Source organism: Clinocottus analis, unplaced genomic scaffold, assembly GCF_023055335.1.
Source record: "Clinocottus analis isolate CAN_PGR_092001 unplaced genomic scaffold, fCliAna1.0.p SCAF_16, whole genome shotgun sequence".
Lineage (NCBI taxonomy): Eukaryota > Metazoa > Chordata > Actinopteri > Perciformes > Cottidae > Clinocottus > Clinocottus analis.
The window spans coordinates 3,537,636-3,557,521 of record NW_027175887.1 but is presented as its reverse complement, the minus strand read 5'-3'; the positions used below and the strand labels follow the sequence as shown (position 1 = coordinate 3,557,521).

At 48.9% G+C, this 19,886-nt stretch overlaps 2 protein-coding genes across 4 annotated transcripts in view; both read right to left on the bottom strand.

Annotated features, from left to right (window-relative positions):
- smurf2 (SMAD specific E3 ubiquitin protein ligase 2) overlaps nucleotides 1–14,965 on the bottom strand; it is a 41,515-nt gene extending 26,550 nt beyond the window's left edge. For 2 of the 3 annotated variants that reach the window (XM_068578155.1, XM_068578157.1), the window contains exon 1: nucleotides 14,535–14,965. In XM_068578155.1, the coding sequence (XP_068434256.1) occupies nucleotides 14,535–14,586 (52 nt within the window). In that variant the 5' untranslated portion in view covers nucleotides 14,587–14,965. The remainder of the gene's footprint in view (nucleotides 1–14,534) is intronic. The other variant, XM_068578156.1, reaches the window with a different exon arrangement.
- An 843-nt stretch (nucleotides 14,966–15,808) lies between these two features.
- Nucleotides 15,809–19,086, bottom strand: kpna2 (karyopherin alpha 2 (RAG cohort 1, importin alpha 1)). Its single transcript, XM_068578158.1, has 11 exons — nucleotides 18,993–19,086; nucleotides 18,632–18,747; nucleotides 18,398–18,538; nucleotides 18,059–18,147; nucleotides 17,708–17,976; nucleotides 17,500–17,594; nucleotides 17,128–17,391; nucleotides 16,772–17,005; nucleotides 16,438–16,620; nucleotides 16,162–16,311; nucleotides 15,809–16,053 (listed from the first exon to the last, which is right to left on the bottom strand). Exons 2-11 carry the CDS (start codon nucleotides 18,686–18,688, stop codon nucleotides 15,964–15,966), a joined length of 1,572 nt encoding a protein of 523 aa, XP_068434259.1. The 5' UTR covers nucleotides 18,689–18,747; nucleotides 18,993–19,086; the 3' UTR covers nucleotides 15,809–15,963.
- Between the last annotated feature and the right edge of the window lie 800 nt (nucleotides 19,087–19,886).

The following is a 19,886-nucleotide window of genomic DNA, read 5'->3' as shown; positions in this document are numbered from 1 at the left end:
GGCGATAAGATACAGTGCGATAAGGTTTTTTCGGAGGAACAGAAAGTGGTCTGGATTCACGAGGGGGGGAGAAATAAAAGATAAGATGTAATTAATCTTGTCTTTTTCTAGCCTTGATTTTTTATCTTTTTTTAATTTACCTGTCCGGGTAATAAATCAGCGTGTAGCCAAATATGTATGAAGAGCTTTTCTGAAGCAGTGAAAGCGTGGAGGATGAGTCCACTGCCCAAATCTCTTAATCGCATCCAGACAGCAAACACGTGGCGCTGGTTCTGTTCACGCTGTAGCCGCCCGGTCGAAGGACGACAGCTGCTTTGTGACAGGCGTCCCGCTGCCACATGAGCTCATTTCACACCTTCAGGGCCGTCTGGTCCAGCTCCAGGGCTGCAGACGTAACGCGACGGTCAGGAAAGATGAAGTCACAACTGATTGATTGATTGATTGATTGAAGACCACAGAACAATGATGAGTTGCAGCCCGAGCCGTCTGTCTGTTTCCCACTCGCTTCATGCGCAGGTGAGAGTGCTCAGACATCGCTAAAGCAAATAGACAAAGGCACACCCATAGTGGCAGACTTAAGCCATTCAATCTGCACTGCACCCCCTACACTCCCCATCCCCTTCCACACATACTCAGACACACACACACCATATCAAATATCACCCTGAATCCCTTCAGGCCGGAGCTGGAACCATTTTTGCCCGCCATGAAACAAGAGGACGGACTTTCTGAGTGCCGTGTCGCCGGAATTAAAATAGACAAATCACTAGTTGTTTTTTTTCTACGTATGCGTGTGGACACAAACACAAACACACAATTGTGGGTTTAATGACAAAGACCACCATTAAGAAAGACAGAAGGGAAGGAGAGTGAACTGAATGCATACCCTCCTGGGTAGATGGAGGAGGAAGAGGAGGAGGAGGAAGAACATGCCCGGCAGATGAGGAAGAATTTCTTCCCGCAAACAACCCTGGGAATGTGTTACGTCCCAGTGAAACCCACCTCGTTTCTACAACATCTGGTATGCATCGCTTTCTGTCGGGCTCTTCATAGACACATAGACGAGCCTGTGCACGTGTGGACACACACACACACACACACACGACCCTGACACAACTTGTTCTCCACTGATCTAATTCATCATTGAGCGCCACAGAGGAATACGTGCAGATGTGTGCGAGCTTGGAGGTGACTGAGGTGCAGTAAGGTAACAGGTGACAGTTGTGTGTGTTTCCACGATGCGTCTGACCCCACACGCCAAGGACAACATGTGCGGGATGTAAAAAAAAACAACAGGGATTTGATGGCGTTTCCAGAGGGGGGGAAAAAACATTGAGTACTACATTCCCTCGTCACGATGCTATAAATCCACAGGAGGTGAAGAGAAAGAACAGTGAACAAATGGGAAATATACCTCGATGGCACGGTAAGGCCGCGGCAACAAAAGTCCAGACGGGAACAAAGAGGCAACAGAAAGGACAAATTGAGACACAACGTGGCCCGAGCGGCAACTACACAGTCATACCTCTACGGGCTGCTTGTGAAAACATACAAGAGGGCCTGATTACAGCTGGAAACAGAACAGGAAAAATAAAACGCTGGTATAGCAAACGCGGGGAGACAATGGTGGCAGGGAAGCCAATTAGTCTGAGGCCGCAGAGGGCGAGCGCGAGGACGGCAATCAGGACGCAGCGGTATCCAACCGCCACCGCACACGGAGGAAGACAGTCCTTATGAAATGTTGGAACGACACACAGACAGACCAGAGTTGACCTTCACTTGAAGTAGAACTGTGGGAGCGTTTATTTTGGGATTTTATGTCGCAAGCGCGTGTCATTATAAAGACGCACGTGACACACACGGCAGCGGAGTGAAAGGGCCGCCACGTCTGGAAGAGACTCGATACACACAAGCTGACGTTTTAAAAAGCATGCCGGTCACAAGCTTAAACTTAGTTTGCACCACCAATTAGTCACAACACAGAGTTGTATCATCATGAACTGTGTAAAACATGGAAGCAGTCATCATGACAACAAGCAGTTATCATGACGCTACAGAGACCAAAAACCGTGTTCATACCCGGATGTAAATATGTTTATTTCTGCTGTGAAGTTGAGCATTTTAACATTGGGGTCTATGGGGACTGACTCGCTTTTGAAGCCGACCTCAAGTGGCCATTTGAGGAACTGCAGTTCTTTCTTTCTTTTCACCGCATTTCCTCACGCTTCCTCCTCTCCGCCCCTTTTGTCTGCATTAATTTGAATGCCTAACACACCCGGCTTGTAAAAGTCTCTAATGACGTTGTTTTACCTCAAAGTGCGAGAAAGACGCTTCTGAAGTGATTATAAATAAACTGGAGAGGGGGGATCTGAATGTAGGGCAAGCAGGCAGGAGGGTGTAACGTGTAAAGGAGGGAAACACTGGAAGAAAAAGCGTCATATTTTTGGATCCAATGGTGAAAACATTTCATTCAGCCTAAGGATTCATCAGAAGTTAAAAGACCCAACAACACGTCAAAGTCCATTACATATTTATTTTTTCCTGGCGCTAAAAAAGCTTCACGTAATGACACTAACAGAAATGGCCGGGCCTCTTCGCCCTCGCCGGCACACAAAGGAGCGCCCCAAAATGTTACGCTGTTACGGGGAAGGGGGTCGTGATGAGAGAAGCCTTCCCGGAGAAAAGGAAGTGGGCGAGCGTTCACCTCCAGGGCAGCGTCGTAAATCTGCTGTTTTATTGGTCGCCCTGGACCGCCGCTCTCACGCTCACGCACCGACAATTACGTGCCTCTCTCTCTTTCTGCCCTTACATCAAAAAAAGGAAGAGAGACACATACGTCAGCACACACACACACACAGTCAACCCCGCAATGTGAGGGACACACACACGCAGCACCTAACAAATGATGGGAAAACTAGAAATTGTTAAAAAGCTCATTTCAGACGCCAGCTGGAGTCACACCATCGCCGTTCCGTGGCAACGCCGCTCTCGGGGAGCAGCAACCAAACAGTGTGCCGGGGCGCCAGACTGAACACGAGGTGAGGAGGTCAGACCATGTTCAGAGCGCGAGACGAGTCGCCACGTGAGCGCAAACTCACTTTCCCCCAAAAACGTCAAAATTAGGATTACTATCATATGACAGAAAAGTAGCAAATCATCGCAGAGAAGAAAGAAGCCCGGCTCCACGGAGGACTGGACCGTCAGATTAGTTTGGATTCATTTTCTGCCAATACGTTTATTTGTCATCATAATAAATCTAGTGAAGTTTCCAATTTGACATTAGCTTGGACTACATTTTCATCTGCGTGATTCAATTGTCTTTAAACGGTGCACTTAAAGAATCAGCGCACATTTCCTGCGACCAGTCGAAGAGACGAGTTTGATCCGTCGGGAGCGTATTGAGCAGGAAGTGGGGAGATGACATCATCACAGTCCTGGTGGGCTTCAACTTCCTCCTCCTCGGTCACGAGAAAACACACACACACACACACACACACACACACACACACACACACACACACACACACACACACACACACACACACACACACAGAGGATAAAAAGCAGCATGTAGCCCCCCCCCTCCTGCCTGTGCATCACCTCCGCCCATCCAAAAATCCTCCGTTGTCATGGCGACGGCGAGCCTGGAGGCGACACAGAGAAGGGTCTCTGTGTCGCCTCGTTTCTCATTCCGGTCTTCGCTGCATCGCACAGCCGGAGACTGCAGCGCTGAGACGGGCACGGACATTTTTTTTTAAAAAAGAAAAGGAGGAGACAATAAACAAAGAAGAAGAAGAAGAAGAAGAAGAAGAAGAAGCCTCCACTTGCAGACGTATTTGAGACCACGGCGGACTTTTCCAACGCAATTTCTGTAACGAGCGATTCGTCTCTCTGCTCCGTTATCGCAGCTTTACTGAGCAGGGATCCCTCCATCTAATGAATGAGCATTAAAAACCTCAGAGGCTGAAGGCCCACTTCTCTTTCCCTGAGTATTGGGAGTCGAAATCAGACCACGGACCAAACGCGCACTCGGCGGTTTACGCACCGACCGCTTGAAACGAATACTTAGCAGTCGTGTCCGTGGCGGAGGGGGAACGTGACCTGGCGGCTCACGTGAGGAGCCGTTGGTGCTCGGACTGGTCTGCTCCCTCCACCCAACGCTTAACAAGCACCTCACACGACTGAGTTATCGGTTTGATTTTTGCTCGGCACCGTCCTTTGCCCTGCGCCCTGATAAAAAAAATGTAAAAACAATCATCAGCGGCAGCTCCTGCGGGCCGAGAGACACTTTGGGGTGAAGTTGAAGCTCCACCTGTGGGGAGAGGACGGGCCCGGTTTCTCACAGGCCGCCGCACAAAGAGCCCCACTGTGCCGGCGAATCAATGAAAGCCCGCCCAGACGCAAGCCAAACACCTGGGGAGGGAGAGGTCACGTGACGTCTGAGGGGGGGGAGGGGGGGGGGGGGTGTAACCATGGTAGCAATCGCTGGACGAGACAAAATGGAACCGGGGGCCTACTTTTGTGCGCTGTGAGCCGACACACACAGACACACACACACATGTAAACGCACACACGGCGGAGCATGGGAACAGAAAAGAGCGAGCGTGGGGGATTGAGGGTTTGTAGCCTGTTGCTCTGAGGTTAACCGTTACACTGGAGCCTACGAGCTGGAGGAAATGAGGGGTGTGTGTGTGGGAACAACGCGCCTGCTAATATTACACCATCGCCATCCAAAGTCAAAATCTGTCTGGAAGCCTAATAAGAGAAAGGGGGGATGGGGGGGGGGGCGGAGGCGTTTCAAAACATCAGCCGATCTTCTCGTTACGTGGAATCACAACCGCGTGTGAACCTAAACAAATGTCTTTCGGCCCCGCCAGCTCGCCGTGACCCCGGTCTGAACCTCCCTTCCTGTCCACCTGGTTCCTCCAGTCTGGTGCGCTGACCCGACCCGCCAGACAGTCTGACACATCTTCGGGGGAACGGTAGACCTCCCCCCCTCCCTCCATCCCCCTCCGCCCGGTCTGCCTGTTCGCCTGTCTGCTCTGTTTTGACTCGGGGCCCGGGGGCCGGCCGTCTCACGCGCAGCATTGTTCTTCTATAAACAAAAGGCTTCCTCCCACCCCCTCCCTCTCCGGTCCTCCCCGACCTCCGTGAGACTTAAAACCTCCAAGGGAGGGAGGAAAAAAGAGATTATGACTGACAAGTGCTGACGGTTGTGCTGCTGAACCTGTTCTCTAGCCGTCTCCTGCTAATCTCTGTGGCCCAGTTTCCAATTTGTATTATTTTTTTTTTAAAAGAACAACTCGGAGCCTGATGAACTAAACCAGGAGCTGAAAGTCTCTTTTCGCGCTTTGTGTTGGGCCAAACGGTGACAGCCAGCCCTGCAAACTCTGCCCCGATGGTCTTTTGAAAGTAGCAGGGAGCAGGGGCTTTAAAAGGAAACAATGAATGAATATAACAACATCTAGAACCGCCTCCTCCAGCAACCTTGTTGTGCAAACCCCGTGTTGCAGAACGACAGTGAATGATGCCTGAATTAAATGCTTTCCGGGCAAGGTCCAGTGCGTCCGCCACAGAGGCAACCACGCCATCCCATTCACAGTCAGCGACGCCCTCCTCGCGACTAAAGTGCGTTACTTTTTCAAAAAGACCCGGCGACACCACTTAACTTCAGCCCTCAACTGCAGCCAGGCAGAATGGAGCGAGGGAGCCGGGTCGGGTTTCAGACGAGGCCGACTCGTCGGGCTGACCGTGGAAATGCGGTTAAGGCAAATTGACTTGTAGACACCGAGAAAATATCCCTTCTCTGGCAGGCTTTTACATCCCAGCAAATTCACTTATGCAATGTGAAAATCTGATAAGATTCCTTCTGGTCACATAAAACAGATATTAGAGTCCCTGGTGGCGGAGTGATCATGGAACCAGCGACTGCCAGGAAAATCTTCTAAACCTCGAAACAGACATGCAATTTCCAGGATTTATGAAATTAGAAAGGGAAAAAAAGAGTAATGAAATCTCCTTGTGCATCATTTTTCTAGCGAGAGGAAAGCAGAAGAGAAACACTTCAAAAAGCAGAAGGGGGCTGAAAGATATATTCTTTTAAATGGACAGAGGCATTCGAAGACATGCTCCATCTCCTTCCCACACGTGCCCCGAGCGAGAGGAAGCACGATCCGAGCGGAAACCAGCAGCGAAACGTATTAGGAAGCTCATAGTCCCTGTGACGTGCATTAAATGGCGCAAAGCAAAACACAGACAATCCCCAGGACTCCTGTTACACACTCCAGTAAAAGGATGTCTGGGGACATCTGTTGCACCAACTCACCGTGACCAGAAGCACTGGAAGAAACTAAAGAAGAAGAAAAAACGCAGCGGACTTGAAGGAAAAAGAAGACAGAAGACATGTATATATCCCCCCGATAGCTTCTCCGCACGAACGGACAGAGGGCCGAGACTAAAGGGAAGCCATACATCATAATCCACCACCAGCACCTGCCGGGGAAGTGACGAGAGATCTCGCGGGGTCGAAGCCCGGCGATTATTAAAGAGGATGGTTTCGTTCTAAGGATTCATGGTCCATGACGCGGAGCGATGGCAGCTGGAACCCAGAGGAGGTTTCTTTCCCCCCCCAACAGTTCAAGAGTTAAAGCTGCTGAGCGACAGATGACTCCAGGCTGACACTCGATTGCCGGGCAGGTGATGGTCGAGGATAATCTGATGCAAACGGGATGAGACCTGCGACGATTCATCGGAGTTGAACCACAGTTATTTTTCGTTCCAAACATCATCTGGTACCGGCTTCCTCAGCTCTGGACCGTTGGCCGATACGGAGATGCACGCTTGTAACGAATTGTGAGGAGTTCATCTCCGTGGGGGGAAACTCCACCACACACACGTCCACACGCGAAAGGAAAGAGGCTGGCAGCACTGTTGTGTGGGAACATTTCCTCCATCTCACGTCACCTTTTCCCTCCGCGATACACTGCGCAGTAATTGCATAATAGAGGAGTCCACCTCGACTATTTTGGGCTGGAGAAAATAGTGGGAAACCGTGCCACAATGGCCATTCCCCCCCCCCCCCCCCCCCTCATGGCACTCCCCGTTGCCCCTGCGTAGCACGTCACCCTCTCGACGCTCCTAGCGGAGAGAGGCCCGCGGGGCGGGTGCAGTCTTCTGCGCTGCCACCGACGCCCCTCAGTGAGAAGTCGTAAGGCGGCCCTTCCGGCTTCATGCGCGGCTGTTGGCCGGGACCCCGGAGCGGTTTTTGGTGGATGCTCGGCTCCACGAGCTGCTTGGCTGCTTGACCCGCTCTGATGTAATGGAGCGAGAGCCGGGGCCTGGACCGAGCTGCAGGGGGAGAGGTTGGGATTGTACCGGCCTGTTTCGCAGAAGGCCGGGACCACCGCGCCGCCTTTTGCAAATGCCAGAAATGCCGCCTTTGCTTCCCCCTCCGCTTCCCCTCCTCCCTCACAATCCTGGGGAGTTTTCAGTTTCTAGGAATGATTTCACAACTTCATCTCGCGGCAGTTACATCATTACCACCCGGTCGTATTTTCTTTTTATACGGTGTGCCTTACCAGGGAATGTGTTGGACTGAGAGGACCCTCCGCCTTTTCTGAATCGGGGAAGTAATCCTGTCGTAATCGGAGATCGCGGCGCGGCAGTTTGCTACTATGTCTTGAGAATAGGGCTGCCAAATGAATCTTTAATTCTATCCATCCCAACTGCAAAGACGTCTTCAAATGTCTGAAGCTCCACCAAATGTCTAAAATCCAAAGTAAAGCCCCAGACAGTCGATTGGTACATCGAGTGGTCGCTATAATAATAATAATAATAATCTGAGCGAGAGTAAATGTTCGGCCACACTTCTGAACATCTGCAGCATCTGCTTCAGAGCTGAATCAGACGATATTTGGCGCTCGCACGTTTGGATATTCTCCTAATGAATATCCTGCTAACAATGGATCGGGTCTACTCACGGGCCTCCGTACATATTTGGGATTCTTTGGTCCAAAGAGTGTTAGGGAACATAAAGCCCAACGTCTTTTTTTTTTTTACTACGCAGGAATGCCCTGTGGTGTATTTGTCCCGACTTCAGCGGAGGTGCCATTTGAAATGTGATCCGGTGTGAATATAAACATCTTCTGATCCCGTCTCCTCAGAGGACTGAAGGGGCTCAAACGTCAGGCCGAGGCACCGACGGACGCCTTTCGGTCAGCTGTTGGCGTCTTGCGGCTTTCGTGCCAGCCCCTCTGGAGACTTGAGCCCCCCCCCCCCCCCCCCCATCTGCTTGAGGTTAGTCAGAGTTAATTGTATCAACCCGTGTCCGTCCAAGTTTAAGGCCTCACGTCGGAGAATCATTCTCAAGTTACCTTCCTTCATCATCAGACAGCTGGGCAGGATCGCTCTGGCCTCTGCTGGCAGACTGCTCCACCTCAACCTTCCAGAGGAGGAACACTGACCAGTATGGTGATTAAAAATGAAAATGACGGCTGTCGTTGCAGCACACCAGTGTGAACTAGGAGCGTTAAGCTCCTGGAACATGTCGAACTCAGAATGGACAGCGTCAAAGTCTGTGCAGCGTGATTTCACACGTTCGTCATCTTGGGCCTACGTTACCCACGATGCACCTCGACAGCCAACAGTTCAGCGTCAGAGATTCGGGTGTGTTATGTGCCTGGCCTCCAGCCTCCAGCCTGAAGCGGAGATGAAGGAGAGGTCACAGAGGAGCTCACTTCTTCAGAGGGCCGTTCACATTTTTGTGTCTACTTTTCATCCATTCATCTTAAGTGCCGGGTGCAAACTGCACCTGAAACAGGAGCTTTACCGCTCAATGGGATTTTGTAAGTTTAGCTGACCTTCTCAACCCGATGTTGTGATGTCTTTGCACGGCAAAGAAGGCAAGACACGATTTTCCGTGGAACCTGCAACAGATGTGAGAGCTTCAGGTGGTCCTGCACCAAATCGATTGACTTTTCCTTTGTGTGTTTGCCGTGGTCTGATATTCACAACAAACAACCTGCTGTCCGCTAACACTGACACCAAAGAAAAAACGGTGCGGCATGTGAACGACCCCTCAAAGTCCACACCCGCAGGTTTTTGCTTTATTTACAAACTTGTGATCTTCAGCTCTGACAGACACTGACTCGAGTGACATCATTTGAGGCCTTTGAGCAGGCTTTGCGCAGCAACCCTCTGGAGCCGCGGGAAGCTTTATTGAAGCGTTTCACATCACGCAATCCAGACTCTGAATGCCCCCCGTTTTCTGCAGCCTAAGTCCGACAGTGGGATCGCATGCAGCTGCCTCTGATAAAAAAATAAAAAAAAGTACCCTCAAGTAGAGTTTGGAACTTCAAAGGGAGCACTAGTTTTGGGAAATAGGCGAGAAATCCGAAGGGGCTGGGGCCGCATGGAGAACAGCCAGGCAGGAGTGATAGGATAACAGCCTGCGGACAAGAATGAGCTCCCCTCCCTCACGCTCAGCGCTAATCCAGTTTGGACCCATTAACCACCACAGCCAGGTTAACAGAGCCGGCCTTTGAAGAAGGTCTTTCCCCAAACCACCCAGAAGGATTAGCACGTCTCCAAGGCCACAGACTGCTGCTGTCTTTCCTCCTTCCGACAGCGCTACCGGAGGCCAGCGGCGTAGAGATCCTGAGCTGAGATGTGAAGTCTCGTGACTCATCCCGGCTGAATACGCCGCGCTCATTTAAATTCTTTAGGAACGCCGATGAACAGCTTCCAGCATGCCGAGGACAGAAACGCAGATTAAAAAGAGGACGCGTGAGGTTGGAAACAACGGAACAAATGTTGGAGCTTGAACCTCACTGCATTTTTTATAATGATAACGCATTGTTATACAGTAAAAATGTATTGTATTCAATTAGCTCTATCACAGCAGGCTACAATATCAACAGCTTACATGTTAATACAACAATAATAAAAGTAATTGTAATAATGTACAACTTATTTATTATACACATGCATATTTGCTTATTTCATTAAATGATGTACTGAATTTAAATGTCTTCGTACCAGTTCAGTCACTTTCATCATCAGTGGCTTGTGAGTCAGAACCTCATCACCACCAGCCTCCTTTTCCTCTTCTTCCTCCTCTTCCTCCTCCTCCTCCTCCTCCTTTCCTTTATAGAATAATCCACCACAGACCGCTTCATTTTTGGAACACGGTAACAGCTCAACACGCCAAATTCAATAAAAGGAAAAAAAAGGTGCAAAACCAGTAAAACCAGTACAACTCATCACAACCCGAGAAGAGTCATAAACTGCAGTCTGGAGTCCTGAATTATTCACTATTTTAAGCTAACTACTTCAACCATTAACCATTATTGACTCAAAATGTGGATATACTGGGTTTCAAAATGATTTAAGCTGCATTCGCTCCATGTGGCCCTGTGGCCCCGTGACCCCGTGGCCCTGGCTGGGTCTCTGCTGTAGGACAGTCCAGTGTAAACAGCGAGCACGGCAGGCCGCTCTCTCTCTCCTCTCGGCCTCCAAGTGAGACAGGATGTGCGGACACGGGAGCATATGATCTGTTGTTAAAGTTACAAAGCAGCCGCCCTGAAGCCACGATGCTCCGCTAGTCAGGAAGAGCCAAGCTCCCCAAACCAGGCATGCCGCCCACAAACCCTCGGCACGCTGTTTTAATACACTGATGGGACAGAGCTGCGAGCAGCACACATGTCTCAGGTCCTGCGGAGTCACAGCAATTCTTCACATTATTATTATAACAGGGGAACCTCAAAAAAAGAAAGGGGGGGTGTTCCTGGACGGTTCTGCTCCCCACCTGTCAGGGGTGACGTTTGGACAAGTGTTCGGGTCCGCGGAGCACTTCCGCTACATCTGGTGTCCTCGGGGCCGTTGCTGGCGGCGGTTGAGGGCAGAGCAACCGCACAAGGCTTTGTCCTCATTGGAGAGCAGCTGAACCAACAGGAAAGCCAACCCCCGGCCTGTCCATTAATTGATGGAATCATTTGAAACGGGAGGCTCTCAGCGCGGGGAAAAGGAAAATGTTTACAAACGACGCGCAGTGATTGCTCGTTACGTTCGCCTTCCTCCTATCCCCCTCGTTTCTTTTCCTTCTCCCGCCATTGCGTTTGGTTTTCTTTCCACGTCTTGTTTAAAACGAAGCGTTAAAAAAAAAAGTTTGCTCAAAATGCATGTCCACGATGAGCCAAGTCGGGCCAACGGTTCAACCACATGCAGCTGATCCCTGTGTATTTACCATGCATCCTGTCTGAACACCCAGATGAAGCCCAAATCACTTGCAGCCAGGCGGTGAACACGGCTCTGACTGAGACCACATGAAGGTACCAAGAGCCGGTAACTCAGACCACATGAAAACGGTCTTGATCACCGGGCCCTGTGCCTCCACAGCCCCATCTGCACCCAGCTGTGGGTGTGTGTGTGTGTGGGGGGGGCCTACATCTTCGATCAACCAAAGACCCTCCCTAATCTGTAGACTACAGTCAGACCAAGCTCCATTGAAAAAGCGAGGACTAGCGCAAAAAAAAAAAGGGGGAGCGCCCCCAGCCTTTCACTGGAGGCCGCACAGAGGGCCAGTGTGAAAACCCAGGGCCTTTGTTGCATCTTCAAAGTCAGCTTTATTCTCAAGCAGCATCTGTGTCCATTCAACCGGCAGTCCTCCTACGAGGGGGAAAGGGAACACGGACGATTTGCAACTATTTTCATTAGAAATAAAAAGCGCTGGCCCTCCTGTTCGGAGAATCCTGTTCATTCGCAACTGCAGCTGATGAACTGAGAAGGAAAGACAACGACCCACACAGAGAGCGCATCGGACAGTAAACAGGATCCGTGAGCTCGGTTAGCGAGGGAAATATGCTTTGGACTTGTCTGCTTTGGACTTGTGGGGTAAGGGAGAGGGAGGGGGGGCTGACAGTCGGAAAGAACTGGGGTGACTCAGAGAGGAAGAGGTGGGAATGCGAATGGAGACTTCTAGGGAATCCCACTGAGATAGCTCCCTTCGCTGGTCCGCAGAGCGCCAAAGAATTCAGACGAGCAAACCATATGCTTAACAAGTCACATGTAAACTCCAAAGCTGAGACACGAAAAGGGCAATAAATGTCAAGAATCTGAATCGGAGCAGGAATTCAATCACACATCAGATCATTTATGACTCCGTTTGCACGTCTTTCTGGGCGGAAAAATGTATGCAAAAGGAGTAAAGACAGAACGTCGATGACTCTCGCAGATTTCGTTTTTTTAGGGAGTCTGATTTCACTTCTGTGTGACAGGACAGCGTGTGAGTCACAGACGAGTTGAAAGGACGCGTTCCCTTCTCTGCAATCGCAGGGGAGGGAAACTCGGTGACCCATTAAACTTACAGTGGCACAAAAAGCGGTGCTAACTATGCGATCTATGGCCAGACGGATCATGCAGTGTTGTGCCACTGGAGCCACGTCTCTGTGTGTGTGACGTTATTTTTAGGAGTGATCAGCTGTAGAGCATAATGGAAACATGTCCCGTGCATTGTCAAGGGGCAATTCTCACCCCGAGTGTTAGTTTTAGCAGCTCGCTCGCCATATTTTTTTTCTTCCAGTTTAATAGATGGCAAACATCTGCAACATCTGGTTTAAATGGACGGGGGTTGTAAGCAAGGAGAGACGCCTAGAGCACAAACAGCTCCGGGCCTGTTTAAATGTAGCAGCCCGTCGTTCACAACCTGCCAGGAAACCGATTCATCTGCAGCCGTGTGTCAAAAAATCTCCCCGACTGCAGATGACAACTTGCAGCTACAACGTCGCAATGACACTCCCCGGACCCGTCACTCTCCGGACCCGTCACTCCCCAGCAGGATCATCAGCCCCGTACACACAGCTGTGCGGTGCTAAACAAAGAAACAAGTAATGACAGTGTGTCGTGAGGTCTTGGGCTTTCGGCCCACCAGACGGCCGTCCTTCCTATGGAGCTTCCTTTCCCCCGCTGCCCTCCAGCAACAGACATGGCACAATATTACATCATTTATGAAAGAATTTCACGCCCCCTTGACAGATATGCAGACAGAAAACCATGCAATGGGAGTAATACTATTATACTTTAAAAGGGGGGATGATATTAAGCCTGAAGGGAGAAGGGTGGAGGGGGGGCGTCTCGCTAAGTGTCAGGAGGAGAGGTGGTCTGTGAGGTCCTGCTCTCACTAGTTGTCCCAGTGTGGACTCACATTCCCAGCATTCCACCAGGAGACCTCGCTCCCAAGCTGCAGTGACAAACTAACAGACTCTGGATTTCAACATATAAGCTTTGCACAAAACTTTTTTTCCTTTTGATTTTATGAATGCTGGAATGTATACAATGTTTTTCATCCCATATTGACCCGTGACTGACTTCTGACAAGTAAATAAATACATGTAGCTCAGAGCTTGATGTCGTTGGCCATCTTGCATCTGCAGCTCATTAAATCCAGCTCATTGAAACCCCTCCTGCTCCTCCGTCCACTTATTCCTATCAGAAACAGAACCAGATCAAATATTTCATTTGGGCACTCGTGATAGAAGAGACTGCCATGGAATATTTGTTTCAGGTCAGACCTCTGGACCTACATCAAAAGAGTGCAGCTGTTGGGCCTCTCCTTCCAGTCAAAACAGTGGGCTCTCTTGTAAACCTTTCTGCTGTTTCTGTTGAAAAGGCACAAACTAAACAGCTGGAAAGGGTAATGCTGTAATGCTGCAGTCTGAGCTCAGAGCAGAATGCTTCTCAAAGAGGATGCAGTTACAACTCAATGGGGACCTGTTTTAACCACAAGAGGAGGCAGCTGCCTGTCTGTCTGTCTGCTAGTCTGTCTGTCTGCCTGCCAGTCTGTCTATCTGCCTGCCTGCCAGCCAGTCTGCCTGCCAGTCTGCCTATCTGCCAGTCTGCCTGCCAGTCAGTCTGTATGCAGCTGGAGACTCGTGACCCGTAGCGGGCTGTCACCTCCACCGGGGCATGAAGGCTGCCTTATAGCTAGGTTAGCCGTCTGGCTGTCCGGCTAAGCTAACTTCGTGAGCCCGTCCGGCAGCAGAGTAGCGTGGTGACGTCAGTCAGGTGGCCCTCTGACGTCTCAGAGGTGTAGCGACGTGTTGCCGGTTACGTTGACACGCCGCACGCGAGACGTCATCCCACGTTTTGAGGCGAGAAACCCGCTCAATGGCAGAGCAGCACAGCGTATATGAGCTACAACCGTGTTATGGCTGCTGCTGGTGCTGTATAGTGGCGACTGTCACAGGGGTTACGACTATTTCCAAGAACAATACTATGCGAATTCTGCCGCATGTACTGGTCCACTCGCTCAATGTTGCCATGGTAGCCAAGCCCGTGAAAACTGATGTTTAAAATGCACTGTAGCGGGTAACAAAGCCGAGGAAACCCCGGGGGAAGAACCGGCGCCAAGCCAGCGCCATGGCCCATGGGAACGGTTCCCATCCAGCAAATACACGGAGCCTCCCTCCTTCGCTAATGTGTGTGTGTGTGTGTGAGAGAGAGTGTGTGAATATACTTGGGGGATTTAAAAGCGTCGCTACCTGTTAATCGCAGCTTCACGGGGCCGCTCCGCCGGACTCCTTGGTTAGACATCTCCTCTTGGGTCCAGCCTTCACTACTCGTAATACAAAAAAACGTGTCGTCAACTGTAAAAAATAATAATAACAACGTTCATCAACCTCTCCGCCAGTTTTAGACAATAATGGAGTCAAGGCATTGTGGCCCGGATGTGAACTGAACTGCCATAGCGATCGCTCACAAACGGAAAAAAAAAATTACACGCACAAAAAAGAAAAAAAGGAGAAATGAACAGCGAGTGGAGCAGTGCTGCCGAGCGCGTTTACTACGACCGACTTCTCCCCGGTGGCGACGCAGGAGCGCGGGGTTGAGCCTTCACATCTTCGGGAGCAGACTCGGTGCTCCTCGCCGCTCGCCGAGAGTTGAACTGTGGAGCCTCCGGTGAGGATCCCGCTTCAGGAGGCTGCTGCTGCTGGGAGCTGCCCGGTGACGACACGCCACTCTGGGGGGCGGGGGGGCCTCTCCAACATGTGGCACCTCGCTGTTATTCACACACACACACAGGTCCAAGTGTGTCCTTGAGTTGGTGATGAGCAGTCACAATTTATATTTTGTTTTACTTTGACGGCTTAAGTAAACGCAGCTACCCGTGTTTGACAGTTTATGACTTTTTAAACAGAGGCGTAGCCACAAGGTAGACCAGTCTGGCCCCCTTCTTTCACCACATGCAGTTAACATATACTTCACCTGTCACAGTAGTGCACGCTTCATAGTTTTGTTAGAAAAAAGACATTCAATTAAATTTTTCACAGTAGTGAGGTAAACTGCTAGATTACAAAGAGGTTTTCTGGAATATGCAAGCAAGAGGATGGCATTTGCTGGACCATGTTACATTACAGAAAGTTATCCAGGTTGAGACTGGTTTGACAGGGTTTTTTGTGCCAGGCTGTCTTTACTGTTGGCAATTAGGTCAGTGAATAAGTGCATTTCCCGTTCAAAAATCAAACCATTCCTGCAAATCTGTGACATTATTGCTGGCATGTAGCATGAATGCAACAGAGGTTGCAAGCTGAATTATTTGTTGTACTGCTTGTCACATACTAGCAGTTATGACTCATACAAGGTCAACATATGAAGTAGAACAGAGTTGGATGAGGAAGCGTCACTGATGACAGAGATCGGACAGTTACCATTCCCTCATAAAAACATCTAGTAAAGAAAAATAGCAAAACACAAATGCATTGACCAAATCAAAGTAAAAACACTTGGTGAGAAAATAAAGCTCAAAACCCCAACACATTATCTGATAACTTTATTTACAATCATGTTTCTCATATTAAAACAGTATGTACAATACATACAAAGAAACACCAGTCACATGAAAAAGACAAACATGAAGGACAAACCGTAGCAAAGAAGACAAAGTATAGAGTAGAGGTAGTAGAACTTAATCTAGAAATTGAAGGTGTTCTCGTGTTCACTGATATGAAACGCATAACCGTCATCAGTTGCTTCTGGGGCGACACTCTGCACCACCTCGTCCTTTAAGTAAGAGAACAATTGATTTAGAAAAAAAAAATATCTGGGAATAAAAAAGGTAATTTTTATTTTAATAAAACATTCTGTTCAAACATCTTAAAGGACACGTACCTCGTCAGAGAAGTATTTCTCAATCAGATTGAGGGATGCTTTGTAGATCATCTCATTCTCATGAGACTGCAGCGCCTCAATCTTGTCCAGTCCGCCGCATTCTTCCACCATTAGACTCAGCTTGTCGGCCTCGCCAATTTTATCCCCGGCCTGGTAGGAAAACACAGAATTAGAATTATTTCAGCCATCTCCTCATCGCTAATGATTATCAAGCAGCCTTGTCAGATATAGCAAACTTGATCACGCACAACTGTATTCCTCCATGAAAACACTCACCAAGAAGATATTGGTAATGGCATCCAAGATGACGAGGACTATTTTGCTGTCCTTGGAGGAGAGTAGACGTAGAAGAGGCTCAAGCACATTGGCTTGTACAAGGTAAACCACCTGCGCAACAGTGCCCCCACTGGTGAAGTTTGTTATGGCCCACACAGCTTCCTTCTGTGTTTTGTAGTCACCCTGCAAAAGGGAAAAAAAAGGGGAATGATGAGCCAAATCGACATGACCTGAAAAGTTAAGACAAGACCAATCTGAGAGTCTGCATTGAGAACAGCGCACTTCTAAATGATATTCCCCATGAGTGAAACTAATCCAAACAATAAGAACATACCTGCACAAGTGTATTGACCAGGGCCGGAATGAGGCCTGCATCAATGACCTCCTGGATTTGGCTGTCCTTTCCTGCTGTGATGTTGGACAGTGTCCAGGCTGCCTCCTTCTGAATGTTGGCCTTTTTGTGGCACAGCAGTCGTGAGAACATGGTCAGGGCCCCAGCACTCAGCACCGCCTGGGTCTGCTCATCCGTGCCGGTCACGATGTTGCCGATGGCGCGCAGCGCTGGGGTCTGAGGGGCAAGGGGGACCGGGTCATTCTACGCCCTGTGAGAACCTGAGGATTTAGCCTCAGGGTGCTGTAACAACGCGCCAGACATACACGCTTGAGAACGGTGCAGGGTTTTATACGTACGACGACCGACAGGTCTTCAAAGCCAAGCAGTGCCACCAGGCGAGGAATGAGGCCGGTCTGGATCAAAACCTCGATGCGGTCGTTCGAGCCGTCGGTCAGGTAAGAGATAGCCCAACACGCATCAGCCAACACCTCACGATCGCTCTGGTGTAGTAGACGAATTAGAGAGGGGAGGATCTGTTGGACTGCCGACATAGGAGGGGAGGGGTTCTTGTTGCGGCAAAGGTTAGACAGCGTCCATGTGACATTTCTCATGTAGCTGGTCTGCAAAGAAATCCAGAAGAATAGAAAAGGGCAGGCATTAGTTTGACAGGGGGTAGCAATGTGGTTGAGTCAGAGGACCCTCTAGTGGGGGAAGAGAATAATACTTACAGAAAATACAGACAGGTCAGGGACCTCCAGCAGACTGAGCAGAGGGGCCACAGCTCCATGTTTAATGACCCTGTCTCTCAGAGCAGATCCATCACCTAAAAAATAAAAATGTATACAACTTTATTTTAACCAAACAGTGACGAGAAAGTTCAGACAAAAATATTTTTACATACATATTTTTTTTAAAGATAAAACTTCTGCCAGTTACCAGCAATGTTTCCGAGGGCCCACACCGCTTGCTCGCTGATGTGCTGGTGCGGCGACGTGACCAGTTTGACGAAGGCAGGGATGGCACCGCTCTCGACAACTGCAGCAGTCTGATCACACGTCCCAGAGGCAATGTTGGTCAGAGCCCACGAGGCCTCAAACTGGATGGGAGGACAGTCGAACAGGCCCAGGAAGGAGACAAACTTGGGGATCAGGCCGGCGCCGATCATCTGGTTAATGGGTGGGTTCTTGTCACGAGAGAGGAGCTTCCTGCATTCGGGACAGTACGGTTAAAGAGAGTCGTTGCAGAGTAGTTTTGATTGTGACATGTATTACATGAATTGTCATTAACCTGGCAGCCTGTGTAGCCTGGAGCTGGGACTCGGCATCGCCACTAATCACTCCCGAGAGAATCTCTTCAACTGTCCACTGTCTGGCGGCCTGCAAAAGGTCAAACAATAGGAGTTAAAAAACACACCCACTCTTTGTTTTTATTAGGACTGTCTGAAAGAAGTTAGGAAGGAAATAGAGGGTGGTGTTGCTACACTGGCCCCTACTTAATTTTGTACTTGTTCTATATGAATACGAATTGGGAGAGAGCGATATATAGATAAATGTAATTTGCACAAAACAGGATTTAATAGAACAAACACTTTAATTAAAATAATTGATAAATATAAATAAGACATACCAGGCAGTTCTGGGTCCTTTCCTGGAGGGGAGAGGTCGCCTCGTCCGGACACGCGGACACGTTTCTTCTCTTGAACATCTGGTCATCTTTCTTCGTCTTGCGGAGCTCCACGTTCACCTCCACCCTCCTGCGTCGAAGTTCCTGCGGTCGTTGGAAGTAAAGTGACATTTTAGATAAATACCGCAACTCGCGGAGAACGCTGCCGATGTCAAAATGAACGTTTCCTGTACTCACATTGGCATCTTTGCCCTTGTTCTTGAACTTGTTCAGACGCTCGGTGTTCTCAGACATGTTTTCAAGTGACACAGAGGCGTAGCAAGAGAGAAAACTTGAGTGTTGTGGAGTTATTCCTGCAGACAGTATGTAAAAAGGAAGTGTTAGCTGGTGCAAAGTACTGTGGGCCGCCTCGTGAGCACGGAGCGCGACGAATGACAAACACGTCACTTTGAGCAGACCGTCAGTTAGACATCAAAACAGACACCTGACAGTTTGCTAGAGTCAGAAATACAGTTGGAAAAATACGAAATAATGTAATTTTTCCATATCTAAAATGACATGCCTTATATACAGCGCCATACAGTGAACACGCGCTTACCTCGTCCTCGCGCTGAAGGTTCTGATACACAGAAAGCGCCGCACAGACCTTTAAATTCCTGCCACAAAGCCCGCTGATTGGTCCGTTCGAGCGAACGCATCCAGCCTCGTGCGCTCATTGGACCGTTTCAAAAAATCACAGAGCACACCGGAAATGTCGTCACTGCGCTGTATCATCGCGAGATCTCCTTGAACGTAAACGTTGCTCCGTTAAATCTGACTCTGGGTCGGTTCTTTGCCGTCTTTGGTTTTGTTAGTAGACGTTTGCGAGAGATGGGCTGTTCGTGGATCGGTGCATTCCTGTTTGGGCGTCATGAACCATTATAAAAACGTGTCCAGTTTAAAATCATGTTACAAGTAAATGTAAAGAAAACGCGTCTTTTTTCATGACCTTTGTTTCCACATCTGGATTCTAATATTTGCAAATAAATGTATCTTTCGGGAGAGATTTTATTTCTAAGAGCCGAAATAACAGCACAGCTGTTGAAGGAAATGAAACGTCACTCATAAACCAAGAACAATGTCCCACATTTCAGACGCTTTTCAAGTAATGTGCAATATTATTAGCGTTTCTTCAAATAGCAGACTTCAAAAAGTAAATATAAACTCATCTAATACATTCTATTCTGTGCGTGGTCAAGATGCTCATATATATTATCTCAAGATGCTCAAATTAAGCAACTTTGAGCTTTTTGAAAAGCACTACATAAAATGATATATATATATATATATATATATATATATACATATATATATATATATACATATATATATATATATATACATATATATATATATATATATACATATATATATATACATATATATATATATACACACACACACACACATTCTTGAGCTGATCTGTAGGCTTAAACCTGGCTTGTGCTAAAGC

What these genes read in the sequence shown, in the direction of transcription:
- kpna2 (XM_068578158.1), bottom strand. Translation starts at nt 18,688, where the DNA reads ATGTCTGAGAACACCGAGCGTCTGAACAAGTTCAAGAACAAGGGCAAA. An exon ending in GGCCCTCGGAAACATTGCTG is followed by an intron (nt 17,595 to 17,707) that starts GTAACTGGCAGA and finishes TTTATTTTTTAG; the next exon opens with GTGATGGATCTGCTCTGAGA. An exon ending in TTGAAGACCTGTCGGTCGTC is followed by an intron (nt 17,006 to 17,127) that starts GTACGTATAAAA and finishes CTTGCCCCTCAG; the next exon opens with ACCCCAGCGCTGCGCGCCAT.